The following is a 23,268-nucleotide window of genomic DNA, read 5'->3' as shown; positions in this document are numbered from 1 at the left end:
TCAGAATGCAGGGGGGGCGGGTGGGAGGAGGAAGCTGCTCCGGAGTCCAGCCCGGGACTTTCCTGCAGCCCTCCCAGCCGCTCGCTCTGCCGGGGGAGGGGAAATCCCGGATATTGTGAGTGCTTTACAAATTCCCCCCCCGACGCTATTTTTAGCACACAAAAGGAGGACATGTCCGGGGAAATCCGGACGAATGGTAACCCTATTGTTGTGGGGTCACTCCCCGCAAAGGGAGAGGGGCGGGAAGGGGTTAATTCATGAAATCCAGAAAGTGATTAAAGTTCCCAGCCGGACAGACAAGTCCCTGAGCTCCAGGAAGGGGTCTCGGGCCTGGGGGCTGCAGGTCCGACTAGAGCTAAGGGCGCTGCTGGGACACTGTGTGTAGTGGGGGGCTGAGAGCCCCTGACCCGAACTGTGACCCCTTCCCCTAGTGCTACCCGCCCCCAGCCCGGGGGTGCGGCCCCCCGAGTTCCAGCCTCGGAACACACGGACCAGCTGACCCCAGAGAGGCGGGGCCAGAGACCGGCCGAGCTAATGGCGGCTCCGCCCATTACAGCCCCGGGGCCCAGGTCTCATCCCGCCCCCGCCCCCCCGGCTCAGACATTCGGTTCCCCTTCGCCAGCCGGCCCAGCGGGTTCTGCCCAGCGACCGGTGACGGAGCCGGGGCTGCGCGCCGCTATTGGCGGGATGGTCTCCTCTCAGCCAATCCCTGCAGACTGGAGGCTCACACGGCCAGTAGCTGGGAGCTGGAGTCCGGTCTCAGCGCCCCGCGGGGTTCTCGGGTTGTGGGGCCGAGACCGGGCATGGCCCTGGCGCTGCGCCTGCTGCTGCTGGGGGCTGTAGCCCTGCCGGGGGGCCACTGCCGTGAGTATCGGGGGGAGACCCCGGGGAGGGAGGAGCTGGGTGTGGGGGGGCAGTCGGGCTGGGGGGCGCAGGGAGGGGGGAGTTGGGTGTGGGGGGGCAGCCGGGCTGGGGGGTGCAGGGAGGGGGGAGTTGTTGGGTGTGGGGGGCAGCCGGGCTGGGGGGTGCAGGGAGGGGGGAGTTGTTGGGTGTGGGGGGCAGCCGGGCTGGGGGGTGCAGGGAGGGGGGAGTTGTTGGGTGTGGGGGGCAGCCGGGCTGGGGGGCGCAGGGAGGGGGGAGTTGTTGGGTGTGGGGGGCAGCCGGGCTGGGGGGCGCAGGGAGGGGGGAGTTGTTGGGTGTGGGGGGCAGCCGGGCTGGGGGGCGCAGGGAGCTGGGGAGTTGGGTGTGGGGGGGCAGTCGGGCTGGGGGGCGCAGGGAGGGGGGAGCTGGGTGTTGGGGGGCAGTCGGGCTGGGGGGCGCAGGGAGGGGGGAGCTGGGTGTTGGGGGGCGCAGGGAGGGGGGAGCTGGGTGTGGGGGGGGCAGTCGGGCTGGGGGGTGCAGGGAGGGGGGAGTTGGGTGTGGGGGGGCAGTCGGGCTGGGGGGTGCAGGGAGGGGAGAGCTGGGTGTGTGGGGGGCCAGTCGGGCTGGGGGGTGCAGGGAGGGGAGAGCTGGGTGTGTGGGGGGGCAGTCGGGCTGGGGGGTGCAGGGAGGGGGGAGCTGGGTGTTGGGGGGCGCAGGGAGGGGGGATCTGGGTGTGGGGGGGCAGTCGGGCTGCGGGGTGCAGGGAGGGGGAGTTGGGTGTGTGTGGGGGGGCAGTCGGGCTGGGGGGTGCAGGGAGGGGGGAGCTGGGTGTGTGGGGGGGGGCAGTCGGGCTGGGGGGTGCAGGGAGGGGGGAGTTGGGTGTGTGTGGGGGGGCAGTCGGGCTGGGGGGTGCAGGGAGGGGGGAGCTGGGTGTGTGTGGGGGGGCAGCCGGGCTGGGGGGCGCAGGGAGGGGGGAGTTGGGTGTGGGGGGCAGCCGGGCTGGGGGGCGCAGGGAGGGGGGAGTTGGGTGTGGGGGGGCAGTCGGGCTGGGGGGCGCAGGGAGGGGGGAGCTGGGTGTTGGGGGGCGCAGGGAGGGGGGAGCTGGGTGTGGGGGGGGCAGTCGGGCTGGGGGGTGCAGGGAGGGGGGAGTTGGGTGTGGGGGGGCAGTCGGGCTGGGGGTGCAGGGAGGGGGGAGTTGGGTGTGTGTGGGGGGGCAGTCGGGCTGGGGGGTGCAGGGAGGGGGGAGCTGGGTGTGTGTGGGGGGGCAGTCGGGCTGGGGGGTGCAGGGAGGGGGGAGTTGGGTGTGGGGGGGGCAGTCGGGCTGGGGGGTGCAGGGAGGGGGGAGTTGGGTGTGTGGGGGGGGCAGTCGGGCTGGGGGGTGCAGGGAGGTGGGAGCTGGGTGTGTGTGTGGGGGGCAGTCGGGCTGGGGGGTGCAGGGAGGGGAGAGCTGGGTGTGTGGGGGGCAGTCGGGCTGGGGAGTGCAGGGAGGGGAGAGCTGGGTGTGTGGGGGGGCAGTCGGGCTGGGGAGTGCAGGGAGGGGAGAGCTGGGTGTTGGGGGGTGCAGGGAGGGGGGAGCTGGGTGTGGGGGGCAGTCGGGCTGGGGGGGCGCAGGGAGGAGGGGGCTGGGTGTGGGGGGGCAGCCGGGCTGGGGGGCGCAGGGAGAGGGGAGCTGGGTGTGGGGGGGCAGTTCTGGGCTCTGCGTTCAGAGGTGTCAGGATAACCACACCGCTCCCCCCACCCCCCAGCACTGAGCGGTCACTGACATGGAACGGTGACGTTGCTATAGTGACTGGGGGGGTCCTGGCCCCCTTGTGCCAGGTGCTGCCAGGGTCGCTGCTGGGACACTGTGTGTAGTGGGGTGCTGAGAGCCACTGAACTGTAACCCCTTCATCTAATGCCAACCTCACCCAGCCAGGGGGTGAGGCTTCGTTGGGGCCAGAGCACCCATGGGTGCTGCACACGCTGACAAGCCCGTCGCAGCCCCGTGAGGTGCTCAGACTGGGAAATCCCCGAGTCCAGGCGCTGCCCAGGCTGTTTCATTCCCCGCGTCTCAGGGCAGGGCGGAGCTTTCAGACATGATTCTTCCTGTTTGCAGAGCTCAGGTTGAGGGAGAGGGAGTAAATTAGCTCCCCCCCCACACCCATAGACCAGGGTTAAATGAAGGGAAAAGGCTTCTTGGATCTCTGACCTTTCATGGCTCCCAGAAGATTCTTCACGCTGGGTTTCACCCCAGTGCCTGGAACTCCTGAGTGTGGTTTGTCCTTGGCTACGTACGGCTAAGTTGTGTCAGCACCAGTCCAGTTGTACTCCCAGTCAGCAATGGCAATGGGTCGTATCTGTAGTGGAAGCAGGTCGTTAGAGGTGTCATCCTAGAGAGGAGATGTTAACTCCCCTCTGTCTCTGGTGGTGTTTTAGCACCCCAGGGCGAGGGGAGAGTCTAGAACCCTGGATCTGTGATTAATCAGGTCTTAGTTTGGGTGCGAGCTCCCGTTGCAGAGCACAGAACAGCTGCTGCGTTTGTACTGTTAGGATCTCCCGTAGCTGCCGGATAAAGAGCTTCCGGATCCCAGTAGGATGGGGTGAGGAGATGGCCTGCTTTTCCTGGCATGGACTTGAATTTCCCTTGTTCTCCATGAGGCAGCAGCTCAGACGCTGGGCAGCTCAGCAGCCCGTATTGATCCGGGTGAGGCTGCGGGGTGGGTTTGGGGTTTGTTTAAAATGGCTTAAGGCACATTGGTGCCCTTGTGACACCTCAGTAACAGGTGTGGTTTGACCTAAACAGGGTTAGGCCCCAGTGCAGCCTGGCCCTACTGGGTCATAGAAGATAAGGGTTGGAAGAGGGGAAAAGGACACTGCCCAACTTACTTGGGGTTTGCAAGAAGGCTGGCTAACCTAGTGAGAAGGGCTTTAAACTAGGTTTGTTGGCGGGGGGGGGGGGGGGGGGGAGGGTAAGGAGACCAAAGCCCTGAGGGAAGTGGGATACCAGGAGGAAGCAGGAGAGCACAAGAGAGGAGGACTCCTGCCTCACACTGAGAAAGCAGGACGATCAGCGAGTTATCTTAAGTGCCTATACACAAATGCAAGAAGCCTGGGAGACAGGCAGGGAGAACTGGAAGTCCTGGCACAATCAAGGAATTATGATGTGATTGGAATAACAGAGACTTGGTGGGATAACTCACATGATTGGAGCACTGTCATGGATGGATATAAACTGTTCAGGAAGGACAGGCAGGGCAGAAAAGGTGGGGGAGTTGCATTGTATGTAAGAGAGGAGTATGACTGCTCAGAGCTCCAGTATGAAACTGCAGATAAACCTGAGAGTCTCTGGATTCAGTTTAGAAGTGTGAGCAACAAGGGTGATGTCATGGTGGGAGTCTGCTATAGACCACCAGACCAGGGGGATGAGGCGGATGAGGCTTTCTTCAGGCAACTACCAGAAGGTACTAGATCACAGGCCCTGGTTCTCATGTGGGACTTCAGTCACCCCGATATCTGCTGGGAGAGCAATACAGCAGTGCACAGACAATCCAGGAAGCTTTGGAAAGTGTAGGGGACAATTTCCTGGTGCAAGTGCTGGAGGAACCGATTAGGGGCAGAGCTCTTCTTGACCTGCTGCTCACAAACAGGGAAGAATGAGTAGGAGAAGCAAAAGTAGCTGGGAACCTGGGAGCAGTGACTATGAGATGGTCGAGTTCAGGATCCTGACACAAGGAAGAAAGGAGAGCAGGAGAATACAGACCCTGAACTTCAGAAAAGCAGACTTTGACTCCTTCAGGGAACTAATCGGCAAGGTACCCTGGGAGACTAACATGAAGGGGAAAGGAATCCAGGAGAGCTGGCTATATTTTAAAGAATCCTTATTGAGGTTGCAGGAGCAAACCATCCCGATGTGCAGAAAGAATAGCAAATATGGCAGGCGACCAACTTGGCTTAACAGTGAAATCCTTGCTGATCTTAAACACAAAAAAGAAGCTTACAAGAAGTGGAAGATTGGACAAATGACCAGGGAGGAGTATAAAAATATTGCTCAGGCATGCAGGAGTGAAATCAGGAAGGCCAAATAACACTTGGAGTTGCACATAGCGGAGATGTTAAGAGTAACAAGAAGGGTTTTTTACAGCTACGTTAGCAACAAGAAGAAGGTCAAGGTAAGTGTGGGCCCCTTACTGAATGGGGAGGCAACCTAGTGACAGAGGATGTGGAAAAAGCTAATGTACTCAATGCTTTTTTTGCCTCTGTTTTCACGAACAAGGTCAGCTCCCAGACTACTGCACCAGGCAGCACGGTATGGGGAGGAGGTGATCAGCCCTCTGTGGAGAAAGAAGTGGTTCAGGACTATTTATAAAAGCTGGACAAGCACAAGTCCATGGGGCCGGATGCACCGCATCCGAGGATGTTAAATGAGTTGGCTGATGTGATTGCAGAGCCATTGGCCATGATCTTTGAAAAATCATGGCAATCGGGGAGGTCCCGGATGATTGGAAAAAAGCTAATGTAGTGCCCATCTTTAAAAAAGGGAAGAAGGAAGATCCGGGGAACTACAGGCCAATCAGCCTCACCTCAGTCCCTGGAAAAATCATGGAGCAGGTCCCTCAAGGAGTCAATTCTGAAGCACTTGGAGGAGAGGAAAGTGATCAGGAACAGTAGCATGGATTCGCCAAGGGCAAGTCATGCCTAACTAACCTAATTGCCTTCTATGATGAGTTAACTGGCTCTGTGGATGAGGGGAAAGCAGTGGACATGTTATTCTTTGACTTTAGCAAAGCTTTTCATACAGTCTCCCACAGTATTCTTGCCAGCAAGTTAAAGAAGTATGGGCTGGATGAATGGACTGTAAGGTGAATAGAAAGCTGGCTAGATCATCGGGCTCAACAGTGATCAATGGCTCCATGTCTAGTTAGCGGCCAGTATCAAGCGGAGTGCCCCAAGGGTCGGTCCTGGGGCCGGTTTTGTTCGACATCTTCATTAATGATCTGGAGGATGGCATGGATTGCACCCTCAGCAAGTTTGCAGATGACACTAAACTGGGAGGAGTGGTAGATACGCTGGAGGTAGGAATAGGAAACAGAGGGACCTTGACAAATTAGAGGATTGGGCCAAAGGAAATCTGATGAGGTTCAGCAAAGACAAGTGCAGAGTCCTGCACTTAGGACGGAAGAATCCCATGCACTGCTACAGACTAGGGACCGATTTCCTACGCAGCAGTTCTGGGAAAAGGACCTAGGGGTTACAGCGGATGAGAAACTGGATATGAGTCAACAGTGTGCCCTTGTTAGCTTTTTTTGGCAACATCCTTTTGGGTTGTATAAGTAGGAGCATTGCCAGCAGATCGTGGGACATGATCATTCCCCTCTATTCGGCATTGGTGAGGCCTCATCTGGAGTAGTGTGTCCATTTTGGGGCCCCACATTACAAGAAGAATGTGGAAAAATTGGACAGAGTCCAACGGAGGCCAACAAAAATGATAAGGGGGCTGGAGTACATGACTTATGAGGAGAGGCAAAGGGAACTGGGCTTATTTAGTCTGCAGAAGAGAAGAATGGGGGGGATTTGATAGCTGCTTTCAACTACCTGAAAGGGGGTTCCAAAGAGGATGGATCTAGACTGTTCTCAGTGGTAGCAGATGACCAAACAAGGAGTAATGGTCCCAAGTTGCAGTGGGGGAGGTCTCGTTTGGATATTAGGAAAAACTTTTTCACTAGTAGGGTGGTAAAGCACTGGAATGGGTTACCTGGGGAGCTGGTGGAATCTCCATCATTAGAAGGTTTTTAAGGCCCTTCTTGACAAATCCCTGGCTGGGATGATTTAGTTGGTGTTGGTCCTTCTTTGAGCAGGGCATTGGACTAGATGACATCCCAGGTCTCCTCAAACCCTAATCTTCTATGATCTTACAAAACTGGGTGACTGGGCAATAAAATGGTAAGTGAAATTCCGTGTCGATAAATGCAAAGTAATGCACAGTTGAAAACATAATCACAGTTTATACATATAAAGTGGTGGGATCTAAATTAGCTGTTACCACTCGAGAGATCTTGGAGTCATTGTGGATAGTTCTCTGAAAACATGCATTCAATGTGGAGTTTCAGAGGGATAGCCATGTTAGTTTGTTTCTGCAAAAACAAAGGGGAGTCCCATGGCACCTTAAAGACTAACAAATTTATTTGGGCATAAGTTTTCGTGGGCTGGAACCCACTTTGTCAGATGCATACACGAAAGCTTAGTCTTTAAGGTACCACAGGACTCCTCGTTTTTTCAATGCGCAGTGGCAATCAAACAAGCTAACAGAATGTTGAGAATCATTAGGAAAGTGACTGATAGTAAGACAGAAAATATCATATTGCCTCTATATAAATCCATGGTATGCCCACATCTTGACTATTGCATGCAGATATAGTCATTCCATCAGAAAAAAGAAATATTGGAAAAAGTACAGAAAAGGGGAACAAAAATGATTAGGGGTATGGAATGGCTGCTACATGAGGAGAGATTAATAAGACTGGAACTTTTCAGCTTGGAAAAGAGATGACTGGGGGGATATAATGAAAGTCTATTTTTCCACAGAGGTTGCGGAAGTCATGGGATCTGAGACTTCCAGCAAACTCCATGACTTCAGAACACGGCGGCCGGAAGCTGTGCGGTCCCCCTGCCACCTGTAGCAGCCGGGAGCGGTGGGGCGGCCTCCGTGGGTTGTGGGGGAACCAACCGCTCCCAGTTGCTGTGGGTGGCAGGGGGACCCGGAGCTCTGAGTGGGCTGCAGTTGCCTAGCCCGTGGGTGGTGTGTGGGTCACGCAGCTGAGCTCCCCATTTTGCCATGAATATTTTTAGTAAAAGTCACGGATGGGTCACGGGCTTCCGTGAGCTTTTCTTCGTTGCCCAGGACCTGTCCAGGTCTTATACTGCAAATATCCATGACAAAATCATAGTCTTAATCAAGACTGGTATGGAGAAAGTGAATACCGAAGTGTTATTTACCCCTTCACATAACACAAGAACTAGGGGTCACCCAAATAAATTAATAGGCAGCAGGTCTAAAACAAACAAAAGGAAGTATTTCTTCACACAACACAGTCAACCAGTGGAACTCCTTTCCAGAGGACGTTGTGAAGGTCAAGACTATAACACGATTCAAAAAAGATCTAGCTAAGTTTATGGAGGATAGGTCCACCAATGGCTATTTGTCAGGATGGGCAGGGATGCTGTCCCTAGCCTCTGTTTGCCAGAATCTGGGAACGGGCGACAGGGGATGGATCACTTGATGATTCCCTGTTCTGTTCATTCCCTCTGGGGCACCAGGCATTGGCCACTGTCAGAAGACAGGAGACTGGGCTAGATGCGCCTTTGGTCTGACCCAGTCTGGCCGATCTTATGTTCTGAATAAATTACAGTAAATTCTGTGCACAGCCGGTGTCCTGGCTCCCACCTGTAGCTTGGACACATTCCCCTGCCCACCTTGCCTTCCCCAGCTTCAGCTCCTGCATCTCCCCTCCCCCAGTCCTCCTGCCCCACCCTCTCCCATAACACCCCCTTCCTTTTCCCCACACTGCACTCCAGCCCTGCCCCTCCTCCTGGGCCCCCTCTCCTGCCTCACACTCCCCTGTACCCCCAGTACACGGTCCCCATATGCTCCCGTACTCCTCACATGCTCCAGCCCCCCTGTACCTCCCTACCCCTTCCTCTCCTCACTCCCCCTCCAGCCCTGCCTCCCTTTCTCCTTCTACCCCACCGTCTCTTTCTCCCCGGTCAGGCCATTCTGTGAGCCCTTCCCCAGATCTCCCTCCCACAGGAGCCCTCCTGAGGGATGGCGCTGCCTCTCGCATATTGCCAGGGGCTCCTGGCAGGGTCTGGTTGGGTCTGACTCTCCCCTCCCCCAATCTCCCCCCTCAGGCCTGCACTCCAGGCGCATTTTGGACACTGTGGTGTCGGAGCCTGCCCCGGGGCTGCCCTGGTACAGCCGTGTTGTGTATGTGGACGATCAGCTCACCTATGTCTACACCAGTGGGACGAAGAGGGCGGAGCCCTACACACTGTGGATGGCGCAGAACGAGGGTTCGGAGTTCTGGGACGAGGTGACCTGGTGGGGACAGCGCTTCCAGAAATGGTACAATGCGAGTCTGAACACCCTGAGTCAGCTCTACAACCGGACCGAGGGTGAGTGAAGGACACAACACGACCTAGGGATGCAGGGAAATGGGGTGGGGGTTGGGAGTGTGGTTGTAAACAGGGTGAAGGGACACCGGGATGTGTGTTGGGGATGGGGGGAGGGGACAGAGTCCGAAGGCGCATTTTCTCGCTGGAGTCAGTGTGAATGTGGGGGACAAAGGGATATGGGATGGGGGGAGGGGCTGCAGGATGGAGGGTCCATGCGAAAGAGATTTTTTGACACCCTCCAAAGTGGGACTCTCAGATTGTCCCCTCCCCAAACAGCCCAGACTTCTGCTACCAGTCCCACTTGCAGCTGCCTCTGCTGCCCTTCGGGGGGGCCCCCTCCCACCCCCGCCATTTCCCAGACATATATTTCCCAGACAGAGTGGCAGAGGTGCAAAAGCCAGAAGTTCCCAGCAGACCCGGCTAGTCCGACCTCCTGGTGACGCAGGCCAGAGAATCGCACCCAGCGATTTCTGGACAGGGGGGTTTGTTCCTCCTGGCTACAACAGTGACTCTGTCAGACCCTAAAGCTAGAACAGGGTTCTGAGACGTCTTGTCTCAATTCCCAGATATCGAGTGATGGGGAGCCCCAATATCGACAGCCCCAAGTGTTCAGACATCACGAGTCAGACCCCCAAAATCCTGAGTTTGGCTTAAGCGTTGTAAGTATTTTGGGAATAATACTGGAGCTTATTTTTATTTGCCCTCTGGTTTGAGCCATTAGGGGACACATTTCTGGGGTTTTCCCTGCTGCTAGAAGGACTAGAAGTTACTGCTGTAAGAAAAGAGAGCTGAGACTTTCCCCTAATCCCATGAGTCCAGGAACTGGGGATTTATTAAAACCACCCACTATCATGAAACGCACAGTAAAGTCACAAGAGCAGGCAGTGGTGCATTCACCCCAGCCCTGGGGAGAAGCTGCTCACCAGTGAGCCTCCTTCATTGTTCACTTTGTCTTATTTCCAGAGTGAGTTTATCTCAGGTCAGACTCCGCAGAGTGTCATCAACTTGGGCTGGAGAGTTAGTGAGAGAATCAGCCCCTGCAACGTGCAGATTTCAGAGTAGCAGCCGTGTTAGTCTGTATCCGCAAAAAGAACAGGAGTACTTGTGGCACCTTAGAGACTAACAAATTTATTAGAGCATAAACTTTCGTGGACTACAGCTAAATATGTTAGTCTCTAAGGTGCCACAAGTACTCCTGTTCTTTTTGCAACGTGCAGAGACTCCCGGGCTGCCTTACTCCTGGCACCACAAACCCAGCACGGAGCCCCCGGGGTCAGGCAGGTTCCCCTGCGCACTATCAATAGACGTGTACAGAGCCGTTCTTCCTGCTCAGTCCCTGATGTGGGGGGCTGTAGTCACCTGGCCAGGCCCCCGATTGTGCTGTCTCACTTAGCACGGGAATGATCCATAAGCGTTCAGTGCCTGGCGCTGCTGAACTGTCCCTGGCAGGTGACGGTCTCTCTGACGTAATTGCTCCTCCCTTCCTGAGAGGGGACTCGCGAGTGACAATCCCTGTTTTCCCCGTGTCAGTGGTACTGGCCTGTCACATTGGTGCTCACCCAGGAGTGTCCCCAGCCCCTTGTAGCACCTCCAATCCCTCCTGGCTCCCAGCACTGACAGCAGCAATGAGAACTAATTCCTGTCCTGCCCTGGACACCTGGGTTTCTGGTGGCCCTGCCCCAGGACTAAGCGACAGCGTGGAGGGTTGCCAAGTGTCTGCCCCCCAGCCCGCCCCCTCTGTAGCTAGTTTAACCCTCTCCTGACTAATCTCACCCATTGGTCCCCTGCTGCTGAGCCTGTCCAGCCTGACCTGTTCACACGGACACCAGCCTCCCCAGTGCTGAGAGAGGGGCTCCGCTTGCCTGCGCTGGGGAGCTGCTGTTCTGTTCCCACTGCCCCCTCCCCAAACCACTGTCCCTCCTGCCCTCCTCCCCCCATTTACCCCTCTTCCTCCCCCCCATCCTGGGGCTGCCAGATCGCCAGAGACTGTCCTGAGTCCTGCATCTTGACCACCAAGTGTTCTCTCTAGCTGTGTCTGCCCCCAACACGCACATGGGGGAATTCGGGGTCTGGTCCCTCTGAGACCTCATCGGTGCCCTGTCACGGAGTGTGGGGGAACTCAGGGCCCTGCACCCCCGGCTTCCTGCGATTCATCATGACTCTTAGTCAGCCAGTAAAGCAGAAGGTTTATTTAGATGACAGGGACACAGTCCAAGACAGGTCTTGCAGGCACAGACCACAGGATACCCCTCAGTTAGGTCCATCTTGGGGTCCTCTGGCACCCCAGCCCCCTTGGGAGGTCAGAGCCCTCTCTGCTTCCCAGCCACCTCACCAGCCAGCTTCCAAGACTCTCCTTCAGCGACCCCTCCCACAGCCTTTGTTCAGTTTCCCAGGCAAAGGTCTCACCTGGCCTCTAACCCCTTCCTGGGTTCTCATGTTACATGCTCAGGTATTCTCCCTTGGTCAGTGTCCCATCCCCCCATTGCAGACTATCCTAGCCACACTCCCCTGTCAGCATTCACAGACCACATTAAGAACAGTCCCAGTTCGTCACATGCCCCACCCTGCTTATCCCTGTGGAGTGCAGCATGGAGGAGAAGAGGGGTGGGTGGGGAGGGCTGACCCACCCCACTCCTCTCGGGCACCTGGCTTGGGATCTCTGCGTGTCTGTGACCAGCCGCCCTGCATCTCTTCAGATTCTCAGTGGTTCTCTCGTTACTCCATCCCTTTTCACCTCAGTTGTTTTCTCACTTTTTGACTTTAGTTGATTGGTATAAATCAGCAGTGTCCAATAGAAATTCGATGCTAGCCACACTTGTGGTTTTGAATTTTTCTTATTAGCCACATTACAAAAAAGCCACATGCATTAGCCACAATTCAATAGCCTATTAGCCACCTGTGGCTAGTGGCGAACATATTGGACACCACTGATATAAATAGTTAGTTGGACTCTTCTAGCAGAGTTTCTTCTGCTCCTGAAACTGGGCATGTCTCGGTCTCCGGGCTTCAGACCCGGTGCCTCCTGTGGCAAGCCCATGCCTTTGAGCGACCTGCACTCCAGCTGTCTAAAGTGCTTGGATGAGACCTATTGCGGATCGCTGTCAGCTCTTCCACCAGTTCAGTCCACATCTGAAAAAGGACAGGGAGGCCAGGCTGAAGTTGTGACGGGTTTGGTCACAGAGACTCCCCTTGAGACTGTCACTCCATGTCCTGGGATACCACTGAGAACAACCCTCCTACCCGAACAGGTTTCCCTCCACTCCCGTCTTGCTGAGTTAGACACACCAGTCACCTCCAGCACAGACACAGAGGTTGGGCCACAGAAACAGATTCACTTAGCCCAGGGGCTTCTCAGTTAACAGGGACTTTCCCAGCACTCAGTATTCAACCTTTTTCGGAGCCCAAACCCCAAATAAATCCCTTTTACTCTGTATAAAGCTTATACAGGATAAATTCATAAATTGTCCACCCTCTATAACACTGATCGAGAGATATGCACAACTGTTTGCTCCCCCAGGTATTAATCAGTTACTCTGGGTTTATTAATAAACAAAAGTGATTTTATTAAGTATAGAAAATAGGATTTAAGTGATTTCAAGTAATAGACAGAACAAAGTAAGTAACAGAGCAAATTGAAACAAAACACTCAAGTCTAAGCCTAATACATTAAGAAACTGATTACAGGAAATATATCATCCTCAAAGATGTTCCAATAAGTTTACTTCACAGACTGGACTCTTTCCTAGTCTGGGCCCAATCCTTTCCCCGGTACAGTCTTTGTTAGATCCAGCAGACATCTCATTTGATAAGCAGGGGTTTTCTCATGACTGGCACCCCCTTTTATAACCTTGGCACAAGGTGGGAATCTTTTCTCTTTCTGGGTCCCTGCCTCTCTTGCTAAATGGAAAAGTACCAGATTTAAGATGGATTTCACTACCAGGTGACATGGTCAAGTCTCCATTCCTCCTTGGTTGGCCCCCATGTACACAGGAAGGCTTTCAGGTAAATAAATCATTCACCATCAATTGCCCTAATCAATGGGAGCCATCAAGTTCCCAATGCCCCATTGACGGCCCTCACCTGGTGTGACTACAACAGTGATACAAGTTTCATATTTCCCCAATTCCAGACATAGAAATAATACATGAAAACAAATAGGATGAACACACTCAGTAGATTACAAGCTTTCTAATGACATCATACAAGAGACGTTTTGCATAAAGCATATTCCAGTTACATCATATTCACATTCATAATCATATTTCCATAAAGTATGTGGAGTGCAACGTCACAATCCTTAATCCTGAGTGCCAAAGTGGGTCTCTGACCCATTCTAGACCTGCAACATCTCAAAGACTGAAGTTGTGCATTGTCTCCATCATTCCTTCCCTGGATGTAGGGGACTGGGACGCCACCCTCGATTTGAAAGATGCCTATTTCCACACCTCTACTTTCCGAGGCCACAGAAGGTTTCTCGGGATCGTTGTGAACCAGACTCATTGCCAGTTTACCATCCTCCCGTTCAGCCTGTCAGCAGCCTAATGGGTCTTTATGAAATGCTGGTAATAGTGGCAGCCTTCCTGAGAAGGTGAGGGGTGCATGTGTATCTGTACCTCAGTGACTGGCTGGTCAATGACCAGTCCAATCCCAGGTGAAAGCCAGCATCCACCTCGTCCAAACAACCTTTCGAGCACTGGGCCTGCTGATAAACGAGCAGAAGCCAACACTCCTCCCGGCTCAGAGGATAGTGTTTATCGGAGCGTTGCTCAATTCTACCCAGGCCAGGGCCTTCCTCCCAGGAGCCCACTTCCAGTTAGTGTTGTCACAGGTCAAGGCCCACTCAGGCTGTTGGGTCGCATGGTCGCGTGCCTATACGAGGTGTGGTATGCGAGGTTGCACCTCAGACCCCTACAGGCTTGGCTGGCCTCAGTGTACCGGCCAAACAGCCATCATTTGGACTCGGTGCTCACAGTGCCTGCCCATCTTTGGCACCTCACGACACAAGGTCAGTGGTCCCGGCAGCAACTCTTGCTATGGATAAACGTCAGAGAGCTCAGAGCGGTTGGCCTAGCATGTCAGATGTTGTTACCCACCATAGCAAGCAAGGTGGTGCAAGTTCTTACAGACAATATGGCAGCCATGTTTTACATCAACAGGCAGAGAGCGGCCCGCTCTTCTCCCCACTGTGTCAGGAGGCCATTTGCTTGTGGGAGTTCTTCATAAAGCACTCAATCCACCTCAAAGCTTCTCCCCTTTCGGGAGCCCAGAACAAGCTGGCAACTCAGATCTTCTCACCATGAATGGTCCCTATGCCCCAACATAGCAAGGACCATTTTCCAGTGGTGGGTACTCCCCTCGTAGACCTGTTCATGACCAGACAGAACAGGAAATTTCAGCCGTTCTGCTGTCTGCGTGACTGCAACCCGGGCTCACTCACAGATGTCGTCTTACTCCCTTGGAGAAATCACCTGTTCTGCGCCTTTCCCCTTCCCCCTCTCCCCCCAATTCCTTTTGTGCACAAGATCTTGCTGAAGATCAAGAGCGAAGGTTATTCTCATAGCCTCAACCTGGCCACATCAGCACTAGTTTGGCTTATTTCTAGACCTGTCAGTAGCAACTCCAAGGCCGCTCCCTCCCCTTCTGGACCTGGTCTCGCAAGATCGCGGCCAAATGCTCCATCTGCCTGACGGGTCCATGTTTAAACCTGCAGAACTGGCCTGTTCGGAGCAGGTCTGCTAGGTTTTGCTAGGCAGTAGGAATCCAATTACCAGAGCTACTTACCTTGCCAAGTGGAAGCGTTTCTCCATTTGGTCTACCCTGCAAGGCCTCTCACCGGGGTGCCAGAATCTCCCTATGAGTGTCGGGGGCTACCGGTGCTGAAACTGTGACTCCACCTCTTCCCCTCCCCCCCGCTTCACTTCTTCTCAGGCTCTGCCCACTCCTCCCCTTCCCCTCCCCCAGCTCTCACCTGCTGCTAAAGTGGCAGGGCCATGGCCCCTTGGTCCCCCTGTTCCGGCACCCCTGCCTCCTCACCCACTGAGTCATCTTTCAGATGAAGCAGATACTCCAGAACTGTCTGGGAACAGCCAGGTCTAGCGATTTCATCCGTTAAGGTACACCTAGGAGTGATCTCTGCATTCTACCCCTGCTGGGTGGTCAGTCAGGTTTTTCACATGAAATGTCCATTCCCTTCCTCGAGGGCTTTGAAAGGCTGTACCCACAAATCTGGGAACCCCTCTGTGATAAATGAGTGGGGTAGCACCCCAACCATTCAGTAGCTATGGAATCCTCCTTAGCAGCGGTACCCTAACTGCCTTCCCTGTAAAGAGTTAAGAAGTAAGCTTAAAATGAGTTGGCACCTGACCAGGGGAACCAGTAAGGAAGCTGTACCCTCTCAAAGTGGGGAAAAGTGCTGGGTGTGTGGGTCTTTTGTTCTCTTTGCTGCAGAGGGAGAGGGCAGTACTTATGCCATAAAAAGCTCTGGGCCAGGTATGAAAAATCATCAGGATCATACCTAGAAACTACTCATTTGGAACTACCGATATGGAAGTTGTCAGGGTTCCCTCCCCACTCTAAACTCTAGGGTAAAGACGTGGGGACCCGCATGAAGAGCTCCTAAGCTTTTTCTACCAGCTTAGGTTAAAACCCCCAAGGTACAAAATTCCCTGCACCCTGATAAATGCTTCTCTCACTGCCACCATCAAGTGTTTTAAACAGGAATCCTGGAAAGGAACCACTTGAAGTTCCCCTTCCCCCCAAAATACCCTCTCACGCCCGTACACCCCCTTTCCTGGGAAGCTTGAGAATAATCTCCTAACCAATTGGTTACACAGTGATCTAAAAACCCACTCCCGGGGTTTTAAAACCATAGAAAACAGTCAGGTTCTTAAAAGAAGGATTTTATTAAAACAAAGAAGGTAAAATCATCTCTGTAAAATCAGGATGGTAACTATTTTACAGGGTACTCAATTTCCAAACTCAGAGGGATTCCCCCTCTGGACAAAACCTTAAAGTTACAGAAAAAACAGGAATAACCCCCCCCCCCCCCCCCCCCCTCTAACACAGGGAAAGCTCACCAAGCAAAACAAACAGAAACCTACTCGCAATGCTGACTAAACTTACTTTAGAAAAGTGAGGTTTGGTGAGAAGATGACTGGTTGAGGAGATTGATTTTCTGCAGGTACTTCTTGTCTCCCAAGATCACTCTGACTCAGACAAAGAGCCACACACAAAGTCTTCCCCAATCCCAAGATTTGAAAGTATCTTGTCCCCTTATTGGTCAGATGCCAGCCAGGTCAGGTGTCAGTCTGGCTACCTGAATTTCTTAACCCTTTACTGGTAAGAGGATTTTATAGCACTGCATCAGACCCTCTCCCCCGTCCCTTTATATTTATGACAGAAGTAGAACAAGAAATATTCAGGTAGACACGATTAGGCTGATCTCTTTTTATGGCTTGTGGATTCCTGTGTGCTAACCCCACGTGCTTTTGTTTTGTTGTAACCTTTAAACTGGATCCCAAGAAAGCTACTCTTGGTGATTAATCCTTGCAGTTGCTCTTTTAAGATCTAGCAATAACCTAAGTTTTCCAAGGGTGTTTTTTCTTTTTTTTTTAAATAAAATTTCCTTTTTGTAAGAACATGACTGGATTTCTGTGTCTTATGAGGTAAAGAGGTTGTGCATATATTAATCAGCTAATACAACCGCTGGGTTCTCCTTTTCTTTTGTTTCCTTTCTTGGCTTTCCCGAAGAAGGGGTGGAAAAGCCGAGGAGCCCCAGAAAAACTTCCCAAGAGAGTTCTTCTGGATTGGCAAAAGGCAGATTTTCACTTGGGTGGTGGCAGCATTACCAGGCTGGAGTGGCCAGTATTAATTTTTCGAGTCCTTGCAGGCTCCCACCTTCTGCACTCGAAATGCCAGAGTGGGGAATCAGCCTTGACAACATCCCCCTGAGAGACTTAAACCTGGTCATGTCAGAGCTCACGGGGCCTCCCTTTGAGCCTCTAGCATTGTGCCCTCTGTTGGACCTTTCCTAGAAGGTCGCCTTTCTGGTAGCAATTACCTCAGTCAGGAGGGGCTCGGAGATTAGAGCTCTTATGTCAAAACCTCCATATACAGTGTTCTTTAACGACAAGGCAGTGGCGTAGCCAGGTTAAGAGCACGGGGAGCGGAGCTAAAAAAAGGCACCGGGAGCAAAAAGTGTCGGGAGAAAAAAAGGCGCTGGGAGCAAAAAAAAATGCTCCACTCCGGCAGCAGCGCAGGAGCAAAAGGCGTCGGAGCACAAAAAAGGCACAGCTTCTGCTCAGGGGGGGAGCGGCCGCTCCCCCTGCTCCCCCCCACGGCTACGCTACTGCGACAAGGTACAACGTTGCCCCCACCCCGTGTTCCTCCCAAAGGTAATCTTGGAGTTTCATAGTAATCAGGGTATTTTCCTGCCCATTCCCTTCCTCAACTCGCACAAGAATAGGGAGGAATGACATCTCCACCCTCTGGATGTTAGGCAGGTGTCCTAAGCTGATCCATAAATCCACACCGCTCTGATAGGATGAAAACCCTACCCCTTTTGGCTCAGAGAATTTCATTGTGGATTACATTGTGCATTTCACATGTGCTACGGGCAGGCAGGTGTCCCACCACCTGCCTTCCTTGCGGCCCATTCTGTGAGAGCACAAGCTTCCTCAGTGGCGTTCATGGCCCAGGCCTGATCCAGGACATTTGCAGAGCAGCGACCTGGGCGTCAGTACATACTTTTTCTTCCAATTACGCCATTACCCACTCAGTGAGAGATGCCACTGGTTTTGGTTGGGCAGTATTGTAATCCATGTGTCCATGAACTCCGAGCCCACCTCTTACGGTATTGTTTGGGAGTCCCCGAACGTGGAAGGGACTTGTGCAAACAGTTGAAGAAGAAAAAATGGTTACTAACCTTTCTGTAGCTGTTGTTACTTTTAATGTTTTCCACAAGTGATTAGTGATTTTTGGGTGTCTGATGTTCAGAGGCCGGGTGCTCCCACTTTCTGATCAGGCCCCTTTAAAGGGTCTCAGTTAGGCACCCAAAATCACTAGTCATTGCTGAAAATCTTGGCATTTACCTCGATGTATCTAATGCAGGGTGAGGGAGGGGTGAAAATATTTGGGACCCTGTGTGAGTTATTTTTGTGCCCCAACATTCTACCCAGTTTGCCAAGCTAGGGGTCTGATCCTTTCCCCACGTTTCAGTCTTCCTCGTGATCCCCACACTGTTCTCTGTTCACCACAGCCTCTCTCCCGCTCCCCTAAATTCTCCTTCCTGTCCCCATCCCCCTTCCCTCCCCCCCAGTCTCCCTCCCTGCCTCCTATCAGCCCAGGGGTGGCTCCATTAACTGAGTCTGCTCTTGGTTGTGTGCGAGATGGGGGCCGTTGTTGTGAAGATTAGCCTGGCTGTAGGAAAATGGTGGCTAGCTGAACTAAGGGCCGTCAGTGGCCTGATCTTCACAGGGAATCACCTTGAGACAGTGGCCATGTGAAAAAGAGGCCAAGCATATGAAGTTGGTTCTTTGCCATTCCTAGACTGAGTTGGGGGCACAGAGAAGATGGGGCAGGGAAACAGAGTGACTCTGGGCATTCTGTGAGGTCATTAAACCAGAGCAGAGGTTAGTGTGGGGGACAGACCTGTACCTCCTCCTCACAGGGGAATGGGGGTACTGTCAATGACGGAGGTGGGGGACCAAGTGATCCTGAGGACCCTGCAAAATTAACAACCAGAGCAGAAGAGAGTTGGGTACAGACACCCTGAACTCCCTCTCTTCTCCAGATTGACCCTGACTACGAGAACTGGGGGGATCCTCAGAGAGCAGAAGAGAGCTGGAGGGGATAGATCCCTGCAATATCCGGAGTACTCCCTTTGGGATTGTGCCACCCTGCTCCTCCTGCAGGGAACATACAAGAACAAGCAGCAGTGAGGTATTCCTTGAAGGTTGTGAGCTCTCTGCAGTGGGGGCTCTTTAGTGTACAAGACCCAACAGATGGAGAGGGTGCCCCCTGTGGGTTTGGGTTCCCCCCTGAAAGGAGCTGGGAGGGTGTAGGACCCAACAGCATAAGTGGGAACCCCATTTCTCAGGGGAGGGAGGGCCCAGTAGCAAGAAGAAGAACCACTGGGCTACCTGCAGTGGGCTCTTGGTGAGATTTTCAGAGAGAGACTGCTTCTGACCCTCAGCTGTGTTTCAGGGTTTCACATCATCCAGACGATATACGGCTGTGATCTCCGGGAAGACAACAGCATTCAGGGGTTTTACCAGGATTCATATGACAGACGAGACTTTCTTACCTTCGATAAGGAGACCATGACTTGGGTAGCAGCAGATATTGGGGCTCAGATCACCAAGAGGAGATGGGAGGCTGAAGTAAATGACAACCAGCAGTGGAAACGCTACGTGGAGGGGAATTGTATTTCCTGGCTAAGGAGTGCTCTAGAGTACGGGAAGGAGACTCTACAGAGGAAAGGTAAGGCGGGGGACAAGCCCCACCTAGGGGGACACTACTGGCTACATCTCCATTCCCCAGTTCCAAACTGGAGCAGGTGGGTAGGGGGATATTCAGCGAACCTTGCACCAGGGATAGGTGGGGAAACAACCCCTTCCCCATCAGTTCTGCTGGAAAAAAGGATAAGAAATTGAAAATGTTAAAAGCAGTTCACTGTAGAGAAGCTGCATCTCCAGAGCCACTTGACCAAATGAGCGCAACTTCACATCACAAATTCTACCTCTTCCTCTGATGTGACACAGCCGTTATCAAGGCAATCTGTACTTGTGCATGTTAGAGCACTCTGCTTAATTATGGAAGTGCCACTTCTATGGACACCAGCTTCATTCACCATGTAATTCTTCCCCATTCACTGTCTGTACCATCATATTTCTTGTGTTGCCCCCAGCCCGTGTTCCATCAATGATGGTAGCTTTGTCCTTGTTGCCAAACTTCTCCTACAGTCATTTATGTGCTTCCTTCCATGCCATTCCCTACATGTGGAATTGCCCTCCCCATACTAACCTGGAAGAAGGCTCCCCTTGTCCTTAAAGTTTTCCCCCTCAAGACCTACCTTTGCTGCAACACTTTCATACTTACTTTTCGATTCTTTTATCAATAAGACACCAGATAATCACACTCAAATTTATTACCAGCTTTTTAGTTAAAGATTAATCACAAACATAGAAGGGAAGAGGTTAAATGCTTTAACACTCCAACTCAGGAGGACAGTCTGCTTCAAAATGTTAACTCACTATTACCCGTTTATGTACCTTGTCTGTTACCATATACACACATTTCCCAGATTAGTTAGCATCATTACACACCCTGATCTCTCCCTTCCCAAACAGTTTGCACTTGCTGTTCAAGGTTACTTGAAATTTCTACCCAGTTTTTTGCAACAATTATACTAGTTGCTTATTTCCCTCACAAACCTCAGCAGAACATTATCTTGTCCTTTGCCATCTTTACAAATGCCAACAAGAAAAATCCATACACAGCATTGTAATGTGTATTTCAGTGCCAGGGGGCTGGGAAACTGATTTTTCAACATTAGCATAATTCCTTTTGAAATCCATAATACTGGGGTAAATAGATTTGGTAACAACCTACAAGAAATTAGCCAATTCATATTAGCTCGTTTGAGGGGCAATTTAGCACTGTGTGTCACTTTTTGTTTAATGGGCCCTTTCCATCTCTAATTGGTCAGTTTATTCAGTCCAGTTTTTGTTCCCTGGCCAGGGCAAGATTCTCCTCTCTTTCAAATCCAGGGACTGAGAGGAGATGGGTACAAACCTAGTGTGTGATTGACACCTGTATCTGGAGTTTAGTGAAGCCTGTCAAAGTATTTGTGTCTCTGTGGTTTGGAGCAGAGGCCAGGTCAGGGACCTGGATTCAGGATTCACCATTGCTGATACTGTGAATTCGGCACAGAAATCCTCTAACATGATGGTTCTCTCTCATCAGAGGGATTCTGTCTCATGGATTCTCATCCTCTCCCACTGCTCGGGTCTCAGAATTTCATGCTGCAAAGCTCTAGAAAATGCTGCCTGGATTAGAGCTTGAAAACACCTCACTTGAGTTTCTTCTTTTTCCCAGTGTGCCCAACAGCTAGAGTGAGCGACAGGTCATCTCGTGATGGCCTCACCACCCTCTCCTGTAAGGTCAGTGGATTCTACCCCCGGGACATCACCATGACCTGGCTGAAAAATGGGGAGAGCAGACAGCAGGAGACCTACTCTGAAGGCATCCTACCCAATGGGGATGGGACCTACCAGACCTGGGTGACAATGGAGATTGATCCCAAGATCAAAGCCCATTATTCATGTCAAGTGGAGCATGAAAGCCTGTTAGAGCCACTCTCTGTCTCCTGGGGTAAGGAGTTTGTGTGTTTGCCTGTTTTCCTAGTGGGAGAGGGGGAATCCATTAAACTCAACCCCTGAAAAATTCTCATTTGGATTTATAGGCTGAAGCTGGACTTTCTCAGGGTCTGTGAGGCCCTGTCCTCTTTGGCTCTGTCCCCCTGCAGTCAAGTTCTTGTGCTAGAGTTGGGACCCACAGTGCCTGGGGCTCATGTCTTGCTCTCCAGTTTGCTGCCTCTGGGGCTGTTGGATACATCTCAGCAATACAGTGTCTCTGAAGGGAGAAGATTAACAACGAGACATTAAGGCCTGAAGGGACCATTCTAATCATCTGATCTGAGCTCCTGCCTAGTCCAGGGCAGGGGGGAATCACAGTCTGGTCATCTGTGGGCAAACTAGCGCTGATCCTTCAGAAAGAGATTTCCATTCCAGATGTAGTCTCCAAGGGATGGAGAATTTATCACATCCCAGGAGAAGCTGAAATCTGCCCCTTATTTCCAGACAGAGTTGGTCTTGCTTCAGCTTCCAGCCCGTTCTCAACTTCATGCACTCGTGGTCCTGCCATGAGTGCAGGGGACGGGACTAGATAAGCTCTCGAGGTCCCTTCTAGTCCTAGGATTCAGCAGGTTCTCAGAAACACGACTCTATGGGCCCATGTGGCCAGAGGTAGAGATTTAATGTTGGGAGCAGCTTGTTTCTGTGCGCAGTGATGCTGGAAGAGAGGGTCTGGCCTTGGAATGGAGCGAGGAGGCAGATTAGAACCCTGCATCGGGGGAGAGTCTCCTATGCCCCTAGCACAAGGAAGTCGAGAGAGAATTTATTACCCATCTTTTTGCTTGGTTAATTGGGAAGTGGAAAAATGCAGCATTTGGAAGTGCAAACAATTTCTAAAAGGGCAGCCTGCACTGGAAATCTAGTCAACAGATGGTTTCACATCATAATCCTGCTACTACGTCCCCTGCCAATTTTTGTGTCATAAACCACATTTCCTTATTCTCTTAGAAATATTTTTCTTTTTGCTGTATTATTATGTGGATCTTTCAGACAACAGGAGAAGCTGATTAATGAAACTTAAAGTGTATACAGAACTTGGGGTTTAACAGGTTCATATAAACCAAGAACAGTATTAAAATATCTCTATCGTCCCCTCTTCACTTCCTGCCCCCTCAAAAAACACGCATTGTAACTAACTATATTCATGGCAGGGAAATCCAGAGCTTTGAGGTCAGTTTCCAGTTTGTCACCAGAATCACAGAATGGGACTGTGTTCCATTAGTCATGAAAGTCAGGGTGGTCAAGGGGGAGTTAGGGGCTGGGAGCCAGGACTCCTGGAAGGGGAGTGGGGGCAGGTGGGTTAGGGGAGGAGGGGCTGGAAGTCAGGATTCCTGGGGTCTATTCCTGGCTCTTTCACTGACTCTGTGTGATCTTCAGCAAGTCTCCCCCTTTCCTGTTTAGGGACGATACTGACATTCATTCTCTCCCATAATTAGGTTTATGAAGATTGATTAATGTTATAAAAGTCTTCTATTTTAAGTGCTAAATATTTATTATGAATTGAAGTGGTAGAGGCTGGGTCTAGTGTCCAGGACTTTCTGTGGTGGGGTATAATGCCTGGTAGGTACATGGTGGCTGCATTGGAAGGGGTGGATGGTTGCAGGATTCAGCCCTTATCTGGGGAGCTGACTGACTGATCCCTGCACTGGGATGAAAGGGGGGTTTTAGTGGGGGATTTTTCCCCATTGCTCATTCTCTCCATTCCATTTCAGAACCAAATAATAGTTTGATTCCCATTGTGGCTGGAGTTATCACTGCAGCTGTCCTGATTGGTGTTATAATCGGAGTATTCTTCTGGAAAAAGCAATGCCCAGGTAAAGTGGCTGGGTTGGGGGCATTTCCTGGA

At 52.3% G+C, this 23,268-nt stretch overlaps 1 protein-coding gene across 5 annotated transcripts in view; it reads left to right on the top strand.

The window, feature by feature from the left end:
- Positions 1-697: 697 nt before the first annotated feature.
- The window catches only part of LOC135978692 (class I histocompatibility antigen, F10 alpha chain-like), a 35,788-nt gene continuing 13,217 nt past the window's right edge, over positions 698-23,268 (top strand). For 2 of the 5 annotated variants that reach the window (XM_065579545.1, XM_065579546.1), the window contains exons 1-5: positions 698-864; positions 8,746-9,009; positions 19,213-19,488; positions 21,106-21,381; positions 23,135-23,236. In XM_065579545.1, the coding sequence (XP_065435617.1) occupies positions 804-864; positions 8,746-9,009; positions 19,213-19,488; positions 21,106-21,381; positions 23,135-23,236 (979 nt within the window). In that variant the 5' untranslated portion in view covers positions 698-803. Of the gene's footprint in view, positions 865-8,745; positions 9,010-19,212; positions 19,489-21,105; positions 21,382-21,472; positions 23,237-23,268 lie in introns of those variants that run through there. The other 3 variants (XM_065579544.1, XM_065579547.1, XM_065579548.1) reach the window with 3 other exon arrangements.

The sequence above is a fragment of the Chrysemys picta genome, unplaced genomic scaffold (genome assembly GCF_011386835.1).
Source record: "Chrysemys picta bellii isolate R12L10 unplaced genomic scaffold, ASM1138683v2 scaf410, whole genome shotgun sequence".
In the NCBI taxonomy this organism is placed as follows: Eukaryota; Metazoa; Chordata; order Testudines; family Emydidae; genus Chrysemys; species Chrysemys picta.
This window is presented reverse-complemented; position numbering and strand designations above follow the sequence as displayed.